Source organism: Topomyia yanbarensis, chromosome 1, assembly GCF_030247195.1.
Source record: "Topomyia yanbarensis strain Yona2022 chromosome 1, ASM3024719v1, whole genome shotgun sequence".
NCBI classification, from domain to species: Eukaryota; Metazoa; Arthropoda; class Insecta; order Diptera; family Culicidae; genus Topomyia; species Topomyia yanbarensis.
Window position 1 is genome coordinate 27,181,899 of NC_080670.1, and position 17,115 is coordinate 27,199,013.

The 17,115-nt window shown below is 36.6% G+C and overlaps 1 protein-coding gene across 1 annotated transcript; it reads left to right on the plus strand.

Annotated features, from left to right (window-relative positions):
• Positions 1-3,286: 3,286 nt before the first annotated feature.
• Positions 3,287-6,327, plus strand: LOC131677161 (zinc finger protein 814). The gene is made up of 5 exons (XM_058956837.1): positions 3,287-3,766; positions 3,838-4,691; positions 4,760-5,507; positions 5,571-5,799; positions 5,868-6,327. The coding sequence occupies exons 1-5, from the start codon at positions 3,556-3,558 to the stop codon at positions 5,881-5,883; spliced, it is 2,058 nt and encodes a 685-aa protein (XP_058812820.1). The 5' UTR covers positions 3,287-3,555; the 3' UTR covers positions 5,884-6,327.
• Positions 6,328-17,115: the final 10,788 nt, after the last annotated feature.

The following is a 17,115-nucleotide window of genomic DNA, read 5'->3' on the forward strand; positions in this document are numbered from 1 at the left end:
CATTGTTGCAATCACGAAAATCAGCTTTATCGATGTATGTAATAAAAAAAGATTTTTTTCCTCATTTAATGACCCAATTGGCAGCGCAAAATACTGAAACACAGAAACGACGAAGGAAGCGCTGAAGAAATTGAATGGATTTATTTTGCTAAAATATTGAGTCATTCACAGCTATCAGGAAGCATTACCACAGATAAAAGACATTGATGGCGTTTTTGTTTGACCCCTGAGTGAAACTGAGTCAGATTCACATCATAATTTTTGAAAAAAAAAATTGTTATGTAGCAACTTGATTTCAAACATTTGACAGATTCTTTTGCAATTCAATTAGAATTACTTGAAATAGTTTTTTTTATGTAGAGCTAGTTTCTTGCAGTGCTTTGGGGTCTTACACGCAACGCCAAGAACATTAAAAATTTCTATTTTGATGGCAAGAAATTTAATTTTATTAATTCAAAAAAATGCATCTTAAGCTAGGGGCAGATCACTTGTGATGCATTTTGAAAAATCAGCGAAATTAAATGCATTACTTTCCATCAAAATAGAAATTCAAAATGTATTTTGCGTTGCGTGCAATGTATTTTGCGTTGCGTGTGAGACGTCAAAACCCAACAAAAAACCAGCCCTATATTCAACACAACGTCGAACAAAGTGGATCAGCGTAGGACGATTGTTAAACAAACTTTTGTGCGAGGGAGTGCAAAGTTGATGAAAAAATGGAAATTAATTGCATTTTTTCTAATTTGATGCAAATTTGTTATACATTCCTAGAGTGATCTGCCCCTAAGCGATAGCTCAATTGGGTCGATAAATGAAGACGAAATTCCTCTTTTATTACATAAACCGATAGAGCTCATCTTTTTCAATATAACAATAGATATATATATATATATATATATATATATATATATATATATATATATATATATATATATATATATATATATATATATATATATATATATATATATATATATATATATATATATATATATATATATATATATATATATATATATATATATATATATATATATATATATATATATATATATATATATATATATATATATATATATATATATATATATATATATGTTCAACCCTTAAAACTTGAGAATAATTTTTAATTGGTATTCTACAAAAATGTAAACACGTGCCCGTTTGACACTATCGCTCTTCCTTGACAGTGAATTAAGAACCAGATCACTTGTGATGCATTTTTAACAATCACCTCAAAATAGAAATTCACAATGCATTTTGCGCTGCGTGAGCGTGAAAGACGTCAAAACCCTACAAAAAAACTAGCCCTACCGAGGGGCAAGCACTAGCAGGTTTGAGTGCGGCGTATTGAAAATTCCAACGTATTTTGAATATAGTTAAAGTAAATAATAAAAGTATTTAAAAATATTTCTATTGTACTTAATAAGGTACTTATTTTAATTAATGTAGATATGGGAGTACTAAAAGTATTTAAAGTACATCCCGAATAGAAATCTACAATGACGTTTACCCTACAAATAATCATCAAACAATAGATATTATGGTTATTACTGTTTTAGCATTGTTCGACGCAGAGTTCACACAGTAGATTTATAGTAAAACTTCTTGTAACAACTAATTTTACTGTCCATTAAAAAATAGATACAGTAAATTTACATTAAATGTTACTGTTTCTGACCAAAAAATGTATGGAAAAAAATCGATTGTTTTAATGTTAAGATACATAACCACCCCCTTTTTTACTGTAAAAGTCGATTTTACATTAAAATTTACTGTAGAAACGTTGAAGTTTATTGTTTTTGTATTGTGGCGAAACATCAGACTTTATTGTAAGTTATTGTAAAATTACTGTACTGTCACAGTAAAAAATATGGTTTTGTTATTGTACATTTCTATTCGGGATATTGACGGTAATTAAAATATTTTGCGTATTTAAAGTACGAAGGCGCTGTACTTAAAATCTTTTCTGTAAATAAAGTACAATGAATTTGACACGCACTTTTCAAATATTTGCGGTACTTAATGTATTTTATGGTACTTAATGGTAATTAAAGTAACTAATTAAGTACTACTTTTGGTACTGCGTCGTATTGAAGATTTAGTACTTGCCCTTCGAGCCCTACATTCAACAAAACGTCGAACAAAGGGGACGTTTATTAAACAAACTTTTTTGCGAGGGAGTTGCTGCAAAAATGGAAATTAAATGCCTTTTTTCTTATTTGATGCAAATTTGTTATACATTGCTAGGGAGATATACCCCTACATTTAGCCACATGGGTTAGTATTTTTGACAGTTTTCGAGTATTCCTTTCCATCAAGGTAGTTCAATGGAAGGTGTGGTCGTAACGTGATAATTCAATTTTATAAAATATAAAAAGCTATAAAAAGTTCAACTACGCATTTTTAAGTTCAAGGATGAGAAGGAACAATTATACGGTTTTTTCACCATAACATTTCAGGCCATATAGAATTTAATAACGGCCAATTTCTTCACTGGATGAAAACAGGTTTTCGCTGAAAACCAGTTTTCAGGTTGCTGGTGACCAATTATCCGAAAACCGGTTTTTAACGTGGTATAAGATACATAACTACCCCCTTTTTTACTGTAAAAGTCGATTTTACATTGAAATTTACTGTAGAAACGTTAAAGTTTATTGTTTTTGTACTATAGCCAAACACTAGAATTTACTGAAAATTATAGTAAAATTACTGTACTGTCACAGTGAAAATCATGGTTTTGTTACTGTACATTTCTATTCGTAAAAAAATGCTAAAAACGGTGAAATATGTACTACCCAAGTTTAGTGTGTAGTTGGTAACGTTAATTATACTTGCCAATTTAACAGACCAAAAATTGTGCTTCTAAAAATTCAGATTTTTGTATGTTTTGTTTATAACTTAATTGTACCACTTTTTTAAGTGTTAACACTTAAAGTGATATATTCATCCAAGAAGAAAAGCATTGTGACGAATCGTGTGCCGAATAGAGCTACAAATCTTGCTGCGACGAAAAATAATCGTCGCGTCTGAAAATCATTACTTTCACATAAAGTTTAAAAAATATATAGTTAAAAGTCAATGCAATTTTTTGTATCAATAATTAATGTGGCAAAACAAAACTTTGATTCAATCATACCTCTTTCTGGATTGACGTTGCATCGATATATTACTGAATAGGCCTTTCCATCTACATCGAAAAAACAGGCAAACACATTTCGTTCACTCACACCCGCAGCACTGGCGGCCGTTTTCCGATTCCATTTTGAAAGCCCTTTCGCCAAGCGCGTCATCCATCTGTCATCGAGAGAAAAACAAAAATGGCCTCGTCGGCTAGTCTTTGTTTTGTTTAGTTTTGTAATCAGTTTTTGGCCCCGCAAACAGTCCGTTTTCCCCGTAAACTATCCACCAGTCGGTTCCGATCGCTTTCCCGCGGGAACTGAATGTACCCACCGGGTGGAATGTGTGGTATCGGTGCCGTTATTGTGAATTGAAAATCGTCCGCTGTTACTACCTGACTCGCGCGTGTTTAGACTTTTTTTTATTGGTTATTCGATGGATTCCCAGATTTTGTTAGTTCCGAACGTTGGCGCCCTTCCGGCGATGAAGCCAGAGGTCACGCGGAACACAGTTTTATCGGATTCGTTATCACTGATTATGAAGCAGTCCAACCAATTCAAGAATGATAGTGATCGTAAGTGTGGAACAGGAGGAGGAGGAGGTGGAAGCAACTGCATCGGCGGAAACAAACAAAAACATAAAACTGGTAAGTCGGTTGTTTCTTCTATGCTTCTGTTGTTTTGGTTAACAGCACAGTAAAAAAAAATTCTACCGTAGAGAGTGAGCTGATTCTTGTGATGGAACCGCAGAACCCGTCACCGACAAAGTATTTTGACCAGCATGGTATTCCACTGAAAAAGGAAGTTTTGGAAAATGGTGATTTGCAGGAGTTGGCGGCGAAAAGTTCTAAAAAGCGAACCAAATTGACAATAACCTGTCATAAATGTGCAAAGCAATTTGAGACGAAGATCGAGTACGAGTTCCACTACCGGAAAAGCTACAATCAGGAGCCTGTCTATGCTTGCACGACTTGTGATAAACGAATATCACAGTACAAAGCGTACCGCTTGCACATATACCGCCACTTAAACAGTGCCAATCACCGATATACCTGTGCGATCTGCTCGAAGGTGTTCCATCAGAAGTCGGATTTGAACCGACATGAGAGCGTTCATGGAAACCAGACGCAAGAGCCGGTGGTGGTGACGGCTGCTGCCGCTATCGTTCAGGAAAAAATATGCTGTGATCGATGTGATGCCGTGTTCGGAAGTCAGGCCGAGGTACGAATCCACGTGCGAAAGATTCATCCTATTCCGAAGCAAATGATCGAGTGCCCAGATTGTGGCAAATTTTTGTCAGCAGGAAGTTTATACTCACACCGGAAAATCCACTCCGATGGACCCAAGTTTACGTGTGAGGATTGTGATAAGTCATTTGTGCAGAAAATTAATTTTATACATCACCGGAAGAAGCACTTGCCGAATGACGAGAGACCGTTTCCCTGTGGGGAGTGCGGGAAGGCTTTTTTCGAGCGATCGCATCTTCAGCGACATCAGTTTTTCCACTCGGAAGAACGTCCGTTCAAGTGTGGGCTTTGTGGCAAGTGCTACAAGACGGAACGGTGCCTGAAGGTATGTTTTTTAACTGCATTGAGTTATACTTATTTTATTTTTATAATTATTAATAAATCGTTTTCTAGGTACATTCCGCAGTACACAACGCTGACCGTCCTTTCGTCTGTGCTGAGTGTAACAAGGGCTTTCTGAGCAGCTCTAAGCTGCGTCAGCATAGTAACATCCACTCGGGATTACGTCCGTTCAAGTGCAAGTATTGTTCTCGAGATTTTACCAACTTTCCAAATTGGTTGAAGCACATCCGCCGGCGACACAAGGTGGATCACCGGACCGGGGAAAAGTTGGACAGTGTGCCGAAATTTATGACAAAAAAGAAGGAAAAAGCGGCAAATAAAAGTCAGAATCCGGACAAGGAAGTAAAGGTAAAACCGAAGAAACCCACAAAAGAGGTTCTCCAACTATCGATCAAAGAGGAAAGTCTTCCGTTCGTTGGAGAAAACTCCAACATCGATCTCAACCTGGTGTCGAAGGATGATCTGCTGCAACCACTCAAAATGGAGGAGATGGATGAGATGTTCCTGGAGCTGCCTGGAGGGGCCAGTGCCGAGGGAAGTGAAGATGCATGTGATGTGACGACTCCGAAGAAGCAGGAGGAGGTTGCCCAGAATGAGGAAATAGAAAGTGATGCACAAGATTCGGAGCCACTGCGACCATCGGCTGAACACGATATAATTGATCCTCCTCTAGGGCTTGCGGGTGACGATAGTGAGCTGTTTCAGTTTGGTTACGTGCAACCTGAATTCGATTGTGATTTTAGTATTAAGAACGATTTTACCTTAAGAACCGAGGCTGTCAATGTGATCCGGGAAAGTGGTGAGTAGCTAAAATAATGCTTGACATTTCTGCATTTACTATAAACATTCTACTATCCAACAGAATCAGGAATGAGTTCACCACCCGACGGGCTTTCATCTCCTACAACCGGCGCACTGGTGTACGACATCAACAGCGAGCTGCCGATCTTTCCCACACTGATCTCAATCTGCGGCGACGAGCAGCAGTTCCAGCTGATCAATCCGAACTTTATTCATTTGCCGCAGCTGCGAAGAGGTCATCCAGGTAATGGAACTACCGGTGGCAGCGGTGTAGACGTTGTTGGATTAAAGTGAGTTCGTATTTGATTTGCTCATTCGGAAGCCATTTTTAATGAAGCTAAAAAAATTGTTTTTCCAGAATCGAAACACCTTAGGAAAGGATCTGCTGGCGTTATATTTTCGACGCGATATAAAACTTACAGTGACGTAACAACTGTATAATTAGTAATAGTGTACTCAAGAACGGGAGTGAGCTAAGTTTGCAGCCCTCCCGGAAGCTGGGCTAGTGAGAGATGATAATGATGATATTGTGGTGATTTATTTTAGACGAAACATCAAATTAACTGCTTCAATCGGTTTACAGTACAGTATAGAACGTAAGCATTCAGGTATTTCTTGCTCCTCTCGGGAGAATAAATTTATATATTTTCTACGATAAAGTCGTGAATGGATACAATACTGCACAATGAAAGTATTTATCGTATTAAAGTAACAAACAAAAAAACGCTGGGAGTACAAGTGAGGGTAGGGAAAACGTAATACAAAGCGTAACTCAGAGCCTACCAAAAGACTGTTTTTGTAATAAATACGAGCAGACGACTGGAAAAAAGTGTAATTTGTAGAAGAAAACATGAGAATTTCCTTGTATCTTCCAAGAAAAGGATCCAACGAGAGTCTTTGATTCGTCACACGTTGTTTACGCTATGGTACCATCCATAAATTACGTAACGCAAAAATTGCCCAAAATTGACTCCCCCTCCCCCATGTAACAAATTGTCACTCTACCTTTCCCTCCTTCCTTCCCTCTTTCCTCTTGGCCGCAAGAGAGGTTGCAACAAAGAAGCAACAAGTTTACCTCCTCAACCAACGCTTGGGCAGCCACCGACAAAACAATAGAATATAGTTAGTGAGCGGTAGATCAGAATGTGCGAAGCAGAGGTGAGTTTTTGAATTGGGTCATTAAATGGAAAATAAAATTCGCTTTTTATTTCATAAACCGATAGCGCTCATCTTTCTAATGTCGTTTTTGCTTGAAGCGAAACTGAGTCAGGTTCTAACCCCACCTGCTGTCAAAATGTATGAACTGACAGCGGTTGGGTTAGAACCTGACTTAGTTTCAGTTTCAAGCGAAAAATGCCATAAATATAACTATATATTAGGGTGGGGCATTGTTATATGGAAAAACGTAATCATAGCCGCCTCAACCGAGCACAGCCCTTTTTTGGTACTTTTTGGGGTCCTGAACAACTGTGCAAAATTTGGGGTCGATTGGTGTTAACCCGGCGTGGTGCATTGCGTTTGAAATTTATATGGAGATTAGTATGGGAAAACCTACATTTTTGCATTTTTAATTCTACAGACTACAGTTCTTCTTGTAGTATGCCAACAAATAGATAGAAGTATAGTCCATGATATGCTGAACAACTTTGCCGAAGGATGTATGGTGTTAGAATGTCTCTAAGCCAAGTTATAGCAGTTCAAAGTTCAATACATCGAATTAAATGCCAAAAATCATTTTTATTGCCAACACTGCGGGTGTACCAATGGTATTTCATATAGCATTCCAAAATAACATTATATATTTTAGATTTACCACATTGGTATGTTTGGATGAATTATTCAAAAGCCTTAGCTCAATTTCATGAGCGTAGGTAGTTGAGCAATAGGGTGTAGTGACTGAATCAATTGATGTTGAGTTGATATGTCAGAGGATTGCATTGATTATATTTCAGTTTAATGCGCACTATGATTTGATGGGATGCTCATTTCGATGCTGCTCAAATACCTGAAGCAAAAATTGATGTAGGGATCTAGTAGATTTTATGTTGAAATCCAGAAATTAGCTTCACGCCTCGTGATCGAATAGCATAGAAATGAGCATGCTATCAAATCATGCGTATTATACCGAAATACAATCCTCTGACATATCAACTCGACATCATTTGATTCAGTCTGTAACATAACTTCTATTGATAAAAGTCAAGGCAAATGGATACAGTATGTTTTATTTCATCGTTACTATTATGCGTAGGACAATGTGTAAATGTTTTGAAATAATTCATCTGAACATTCCAACTCGACAACACTTCAGTTCGAATTTCTACATATTAAAGACCCCCCCCCCCCCATCACCCCTCATTACGCCCTATTGCTCAACTACCTCATGGAATTGAGCTAAGGCTTTTGAATAATTCATCCAAACATACCAATGTGGTAAATCTAAAATAAATAATGTTATTTTGGAATGCTATATGAAATACCATAGGTACACCCGCAGTGTTGGCAATAAAAATGATTTTTGGCATTTAATTCGATGTATTGAACTTTGAACAGCTATAACTCGGCTTAGAAACATTCTAACACCATACATCCTTCGGCAAAGTTGTTCAGCATATCCTGGACTACACTTCTATCTATTTGTTGGCATACTACAGGAAGAATTGTAGTCTGTAGAATTAAAAATGCAAAAATGTAGGTTTCCCCATACTAATCTCCATACAAATTTCAAACGCAATGCGCTACGCCGGGTCAACACCAATCGACCCCAAATTTTGCACAGTTGTTTGGGACCACAAAAGGAACCAAAAAAGTGCTGTGCTGAAAAAACGATCATTTTGCCCCACCCTACTATATATGTTCAACCCTTAAAAATTCAGAATAATTTTTAATTGATTTTTTTTACAAAAATGTGAACACGTTCTCGTTTCACACTATCGGTCTTCCTTCCTTGACATTGAATTTAGCCACATGTGTTAGCAATTTCGACAGTTATTCCAGCTATAGCTACACGGTAAAAAATTGGCACGTCTAATTCAAATGATGTTGCACTTGAATCCGTTTATCATGTATCACTAACAATTGAAGTGATTTAGCATTGATTTTCTAAGGATTTATAACTCGTATCAAATGACCTGGTCTTTGAAAGCTATTTAATAGAAATTATCTTTAAATTGAAATGAATATCCGTTGAATTCGCACCACTGTACTAATCTATTGAATTTGAGTGGTTCCATTATTAATTACAAGTGTCAAAACACTAAAGTCTTTAATCGACTACAAACGTATGCTCGGAAATAGGAGCAAAAATGGAAAATTTTCATTTCCAAAGTAATGTAGAACGTGAGTATTGTATATTTTGCTTGTGGTTAATTTATTATGTAATTATTTGTTCTCAGGTAATCCATAATGGGATATACGGTAAGGAATACGTATATAGTTAAATGCAAGATCTATTAGAAGCAATGTGCAACACATTTCAAATGGAAGTGATCTGCTGTTGATTTCGTAGTGCTTTGAAATGATCCATTTCAACGGATTGACACATCGCATTGAAATGTTGGGCAAGTAGCGCGAAATCAACTGCAAATCACTTTCCATCAACGTGAGAATTTTTTACCGTGTATAAAAGGAAAGGGTTCAAGGTATTTCAATGAAAGGTGTGGTCGTAATTATTCAATTTAATAAAATATTTTTATTTGTTATTTTCCATACAAAATAGTGAAAAAAGTTCTATTACTTATCTTCAATTCTTCAACTTCAGCTGTTTCGGAAAAAAATCAAAAGCAACATATGTCTTAATGACTTAACTATACACGATTCCTTTTAATATTTCATGTCGTAGCATGATCTGATGATCTGTAAAAACTGTGTACACATATTATGACGTTGGCATTTCTACTTTTCACATTTCCCTGCATCTACTATTACACCGAAAAGCATGAACATAAACCGTGTTGGACAATGTGCGTATTTTTACACAAAAATAGTGCATTGTTCCAACCAGATCCGTTATTTTTAGCATACCCAAGTAACCACTAAGCCGTAAAATAGCATCAATTCGGTACTATAGTCGCTTATAAAGCAAGACTAGTCCCAGTCGCCGTGGCAAGCAGAAAGTTAAGTTTTTGCGAGCATTTAGCGCGATTTGTGCGAGAATTCTGGCAACGAATTCGCTCAAATGTAATAACCGTTTCTGACAGAAGCAGTTGAACCAACCGATGCTGCTCATTTTTATTCAGAATCCACTCAGAAATGTACGGCCAAGATCTCTGCACGTTTCCTGTCACATCTTTGTCAGAGTTTTTGCTCGATTTGTACTAGGAATTGCCAGGATCTTTGCACGGTTTATTTCTGAGTTATGCCAGGGTTTTGCTCGGTTCCTGTCAAAATTTGCCAGAAAACGCGAGCGAAACCGAGTTCGCCCTAGCTCAACTAACCCGACAGGATACGCGCAAAAATCTGACAGGACTGCCAAACCAAGACTGGCAGAAATCTAGCAGAGCGGTCTCTGCCAGAAAATTTGGTGACTGGAAAATGACCGATCAAAAGAGATTATAACTACTAGAGGGAGCAAAGCGCTACTGTCTCCATGTATTCACGGACTGAAATATGGGGTCTCTTTTGACCGATCCCTCACTACACGCCACCGAAAAACTACCTAAAATTGAGTACTTTTGACTCAATCCCAGTTAAACTCATTCCGGAACCGGTTCGGATTTCTGAATGGAGTAATTATGGATTCCAAATCATATGCAACAACCGATTCCGACTCAGAATCGGTTGTTGCATTTGATTTGGAATCCATACTGACTCCATTCAGGATTACGAATGGTTTGACCGGGATGTCGTGGTATCGTGCAGGAAGGTAAAATTAGGTAAACCGTGTTGAAGGTAGTTTCCATTTAATGACGGCAAAAATCATAACTCAACCTTGAGTTTAATTTACTTAAATTTAAGTTGAATTTACCTAATTTTGAGTATACCCGAAACAACTCAAAAGTACCTTACTGCACGGAAGACCTCGACTGAGTCGAATCTCTCGTTTTGTTTTTGACAACACTAATAAGTGCGAAAGCGACGCACAACTCAAAAGTACCTAAATTTACGTTAAAAGAACTTATTCTGTTGGTTGTTTTATTTTTGCGTGTAGCATAACGTCACGAACCGGGCAGTGCGAGCGACATACTTGACAGACGGAATCCACAATAGGTCGATTAGTCAACAAAATTGCAGTGATATAGTTAGCGAGGTGAAAATATATTTAGTCTGTACCGGCATAACCCCACAAAATGAGCCGGATGAACTTTTTTTTGGACAATTCTCGGTGGTTTGTTTACATGGGAGTTACGTGAGTTCGAATGTGACAGATGAGCACCCGTTGCGCTTGCACCAGGGGGGTATCATTCCTGTCATCCGCTATGGAGATATACAGACTTTGACAGGAGTCAACATACGATGGGCCTAGCTGCTTCTAGGCCCACGTCGCCCCTGCAATAGCATTGGATTGTTTTGATTTTAACAAAGGCAGATGTTGGCTAGTACAAAATGGCTGCCTAGCAGGAGGCTGGCTTGCACTCACGCAACTGACGAAGTAAACAAACCACCGAAAATTAGGTACATTACTGAAACAGTTAACCTCACTTTTCTTGTCAGTTCACTTGTACTGTTTACATGGACTTAAAAAATTTTTGTGGACGGCTAGATCCGCCCCAAGCAAATCGTCATCTTGTAGAACTCAATTATACTCGGTATCGGAACCGTACAGTTAGCCACGCAGTAAATTTGCAGTAGGAAGCAATTAATTATATATTGTACATCCTTGAAACTATGAACTATATACTTACATGAATATATTACCACAGAGAACAGACGTCCATCTTCAGCATTCAACTTGTGAAAAATCTCTAACGGTTTCGAAGGTAGTTGGGATATCCAAACCAGGTGCCCTACTGTCGTCATGTTTTTTTGTGGCTGAGTTCGACAGAATTGACAGCGGTTATTCCTCTACCCAGTCAAACTAATCCGGTTCGGAATTCCAGCTCAAATGCATCAACCGATAGAGCCGGAATCGGTTGTTTTCTTTGAGCAAGATTCCATACTGAATCCATTCAGGATTTCGAACCGGTTCCGGAATGGATTTGACGGATAGTTGGGATAGGTTGGTGTGGCGGCGCTAGTGTTTAACCTATAATAATTCAAATGTTTACACCAAGAGGGTGAATGTTTTGACGTTTCTTTGAAAAATGAGTGAAGCCAACATAAACTGGCTTTCTGGCTCGGCTTGTTGTCAAAAATGACAGCGAACGCGCTTTAAGCAACGTTCACATTGCTGCGAGCCAATGTTGTTAACTCGACCTGAAACTTTTCGAATGCAAACAAACTTCATTTTGATGTGCTTAACTGGTACTCAGGTTATTAAAGCGTTCGGATTTTGTGGAGAAGAAGCGATGCAAGAAAAAGCGTGAATTTTCATATATTGTTATTAATTACTTGTTTTGATTCCAACTTTTAAACAGTGTTATACAGTTCATGTGAACATACCTTGAACATTTGAAACGTAGCTAGCGCTACTGGCATTTGGTGGCAGCTTCAGGCAACAAACAGTTTTCACGGGGCTGGTTTACACACGTTTTTTAAATATTTTTGTTCGATCATGGATGTCTGTTCTCTGTGCTGGAATCGTCCTTCTACGGCAAATCAGAAACCTGTTAAAAGAAGGAAAACACTGAAAATATATGTAAAAATTAGAATACTTACCTTTGAATTGCGAATAATGCGGTGTTTGTTCTGACTTCGGGAACAGGACGAATGACCATTTGGTTAAAACCCTCAATAAAAAAATGTCAATTATTACAAGTCGAACAGGTGCGATAAACGATTGAAGAGGTGTCGAAGTCCCGTGATAGACGCATTGGAGATGTGATTAGTGGCACTCTTAGAAGAACGTTTCCGCGTAACATTTTATACCATGACGAAGACGAAAAGAATCGCACCAGGGAAGGCGTCGAAGAGCGTACCGTAGTTATTTGAAGAAGGTAATTTATTTTAATAACAAGTTAGATCTAGCCTATAGTTCTAGATATGTTTGCATAACTAATGAAGAATATAACCTGAACTTATTTTTGCACACATAATAGGCACATTACCCTATTTATCTTGATGTTGATACTATGTTGATACAATCGATAACAAACGCACAATAATTGCACGCTGAACTCGTTCTGGTTTTCCGTTAAACAGCACGCACGGAAATTAACCTTTAAAAGGCAAACCACACGCATGTCGATCCTGCTAACCTTCCTGGTTACCAACCATCTTCCGCTTGTTTTGTTTATCTCTACGGATCACTCCATCCCGCGGAGATCATTGTACTCGCGATACCATCCCGGTAGTAAACTTTGCTCATCAACAAATTGACTGTGTTCAAACATTGATCAATTGGTATTGCTTGCTTAGTCAAGTGGTTAAAATTCGTTAACTTGCGTTACTGGCGTCTGGAGGCGAAAGGTGGAAAACGATTGTTCCACACGCATGTATAATTAATTGTTTACCCTACCGTGTGAAGTATCACTCCGAATTACCAATTCAATAAATATAAAAATGCTTTGTAGTGTTAGTGTACCCTTTTTATTGATGAAGCTTTTAAAAAAGTTTTATAAATACTAAGATAGCTAGCTTCCGTTGGACACTAATCCTAATCATCAGGTAGACCGAAGTCTGGCAAAACAAGAGCTGTGGCGTTGAAATGGCCATGAACTTGGCGAGCACATTGGGCTCAAAACATTACTTCGCTTGTCCTTGCTTTATACGCGCCATTCACCTAGAGTTGCGAGGCAGCTAAAATAAATTAACTACCTTGCTGGTTGAAACTAACGGTTCCTTCACATGCGAGTAAACTTTCGCACGTAACATTTCAAATTGTAGTAAGTAAAGACTGTAGTGTTTAATCTTTCAATACCACCGCGAAATGGTGTGAACCTAACAAACTTGAAACAAACGTACAATAAATATATTATTAAATATATTATTAGGATTCGCCTTCTTTCGTTAGATATTTTATTAAAAACTGTTCTTTGGCAGAAAATAAAATTTTCGATACCATATTAGTGGTCTTCAACCAGTGGTGAATTAGACTATTGTGGGGGGTGAATCATGCGGGCTAAATTTTGAACTTATTTTCCTAACATTCCCATCGGATATTTGTCTTTATATATTGTTTCAGTTTGTTAAGGAAAGGAATGATTTCTGGCTGAGCGCCCTGCAAGTTTAATCCTTGGTTAAAATGTTCCTGGAAGCTCTAGAAACTCTTTGTTTGATCTCAAATTTTCAAGACCATAAATTGTTTGCATCGGCTTTGTAACAGCGCGATCTCGAACTATTATGTTTGACGTAGAAAAACTCTAGTAAGAGAACTGCGGAGAGAAAAACAGCATTTTTGGCAACGTATGCCCCGGCATAGTATGGCAACACGTCCTATGTTATAAGGATAGGCAATGTTCGATTGGATTCGTTTTTGACAGCTAAACGCGAATCCAATCGATCCAAAATGGAATCTCCGCAGTTCTCTTTCTAGAGTTTTTCTAGTTTGACGGCCTCTCAAGAGAAAACATCTTGTATGTACAAGGAATCTTATCTGCATATAGTTTTTGGGAGCAGTGAAAGATGTCCTCAAAAGGGTCGTCAGAGTCGCACTTTTCCTGAGCCAGGATAGCACAATTTCTGCAAAAGAGTGCTTAAAGCGTATTGTATTGTATTGTATTGTATTGTATTGTATTGTATTGTATTGTATTGTATTGTATTGTATTGTATTGTATTGTATTGTATTGTATTGTATTGTATTGTATTGTATTGTATTGTATTGTATTGTATTGTATTGTATTGTATTGTATTGTATTGTATTGTATTGTATTGTATTGTATTGTATTGTATTGTATTGTATTGTATTGTATTGTATTGTATTGTATTGTATTGTATTGTATTGTATTGTATTGTATTGTATTGTATTGTATTGTATTGTATTGTATTGTATTGTATTGTATTGTATTGTATTGTATTGTATTGTATTGTATTGTATTGTATTGTATTGTATTGTATTGTATTGTATTGTATTGTATTGTATTGTATTGTATTGTATTGTATTGTATTGTATTGTATTGTATTGTATTGTATTGTATTGTATTGTATTGTATTGTATTTTTGGCCTTTATTGTTCAACAGGGGGAGTAAAGGAAAATTTAAATTCGAATTTGTATTTTTAGTACCAAATGACTTTAAAATGCATAAAACGTTAAGATTTTATGTAATATCGAAGAAAAATTTTAACGAATTTTAATTTTTTTGGACATTTTTTGTTCAAAGGGGGGGAAATTTTAAAATCGAACTCGTATTTTTGATGCCGACTGACTTTAAAATGCATAAAACGTCAAGATTTGATGTAACCTCGAAAAAATTTTTTTTAACGAAAATTAACTTTTTTTGACTGTTTTTGTTCAAAGGGGGAGTAAAGGAAAAGTTCAAAATCGAATTTGTATTTTGGATGCCAAATAACCGTAAAACGGGGTATCTTTGATCACCGGGGTAAGTTTGATCAAATGAGACTTTTTTCAGTAACGTACGATAAGATGATTCTCTCCAACAAAATCATCGAAACAAAATACAAACCATATTCTAAACATCTTCAGCATCTACCGGCAACGATTATTTTGTCATTTAATGTACGTTTTATGAACAAAATTCAAATTGAAAATAATACATCTTTCATGCATCGTTCCAATCTGTTCAAACAATTCCTTGTATATTTATGAAATCAACCAACTTCAACAAAACTGATCACTTTTTTAGAAATCCTAAATATTTTTGTCCAATAATTAATTGAAAAAATCCGAGATTTTTATTGCTAACTATTTTATTTCAGCTATTTTCCCGAAAAAGATCGATAAAAGTCGGCCGTATCCTTCCAGGGAATTTTGTTTTCTTACGAGACGACATAATATTATGCCATAAAATCTCCTGCAGATATGCAATTTACACAACATTTGGAGCGTTATTTCTTTTTTCGGTAGATATATTTTGCTGATCAAGGTTACCCCGAAAACAACGAATGAAAATTAACAAATTTATTTTATTTTTATAGCAAAACAAAATAAATTACCAAACAATTTACACGTTTTCAATCTATGGGTACTTGTTTTAAAAATGCAAACAGTTACACTGCCCATAAAAGCATAAGAGTTCCATATGGATTTTTGACGAAAATGAGTTATCTGTTGGATTGTATTATGTATCACCACCGAATCACAATGAACAAATAAGATTATCAGGTTTGTTATGAAAATACCGAAAAAATACCAAAACATGGTTGTCCCATCCATAAGTCTCAATGATAATGTAAATCTTCAATAGTGTTTTTCTCGGCTTGCTGTTTTTCAATATGGGACTCATGCTTTTATGGGCAGTACATCTACCTGATTTGAAGAAAGTTATTCGACAAAATGTAGAAAAATTGATCAATGTTCCCCCGTTTTACGGTACTTTAAAATCCATGAAACGTCGAGATTTGATGTAATCTCGAAAAAAAATTTAACGAAGATTAACTTTGTTGGACTTTTTCTGTTCAAAGGGGGAAAATTTCAAAATTTGATGCAATATCGAAAAAAAATTTTTTAGCGAAAATTGACTTTTTTGGACTGGTTTTGTTCAAAGGGGGTAGTAAAGGAAAATTTCAAAATCGAACTCGTATTTTTGATGCCAAATGACTAAAATGCATAAAACGGCAAGATTTGATGTAAACTCGAAAATTCTTTTAACAAAGATTGACTTTTTTGGACTGGTTTTGTTCAAAGGGGGTAGTAAAGGAAAATTTCAAAATCGAATTTGTATTTTTTATGCCAAATGACTTTAAAATGCATGAAACGCGAGATTTGATGCAATTCCGAAAAAAAATTAACAAAAATTTAATTTTTTGCTCTTTTTTTGTTCAAATGGGGAAAAATTTCAAAATTGAGCTCGTATTTTTGATGCCAAATGACTTTAAAGTGCAAAAAACGTCAACTTGAAACTTTTTCACCGGTATTCCCAACGTACAGGATGCGAGTGACCTAACCAGTATCTTCTTACATGACTGCAAGTCACTGAAGGATGGCGTAAACTATAAGCAAATAACACTGGTCACATATCCCGAGCAGACCTCTACATGCTAATTCTGCCGCTCACAAACCAACAACTAGCATCAACAATGCCTATAATGACGGATTTACAACTTTAACCCGTAAAAACAAGAAACAAATAAGAGGCTCAAAGGTTGCGAGTTCGAATTTCGCCTCTGGGGGAATTTTTTCACATGATTGCTTAACTTCACTCACCATTTCGATCGTTTTTCCCCGTTGGATACCACCGGTCCTAAGAATTTCTGACCGTCAACTGCAAGAAAGCAGTACTGATGATGACATGGACGTGAACGATAACGCGATAGAAGGCAGACTAAATGACCCTCAAGCTGCGACGGTTAATGCATCTAATGCCTCACCACCAAGGAAAAAGATCTCATCACGCAGCAGCAAACTGCGTTGACAAGATCTGGCAGTATTTTTTCGTTTTACTTACTGTAA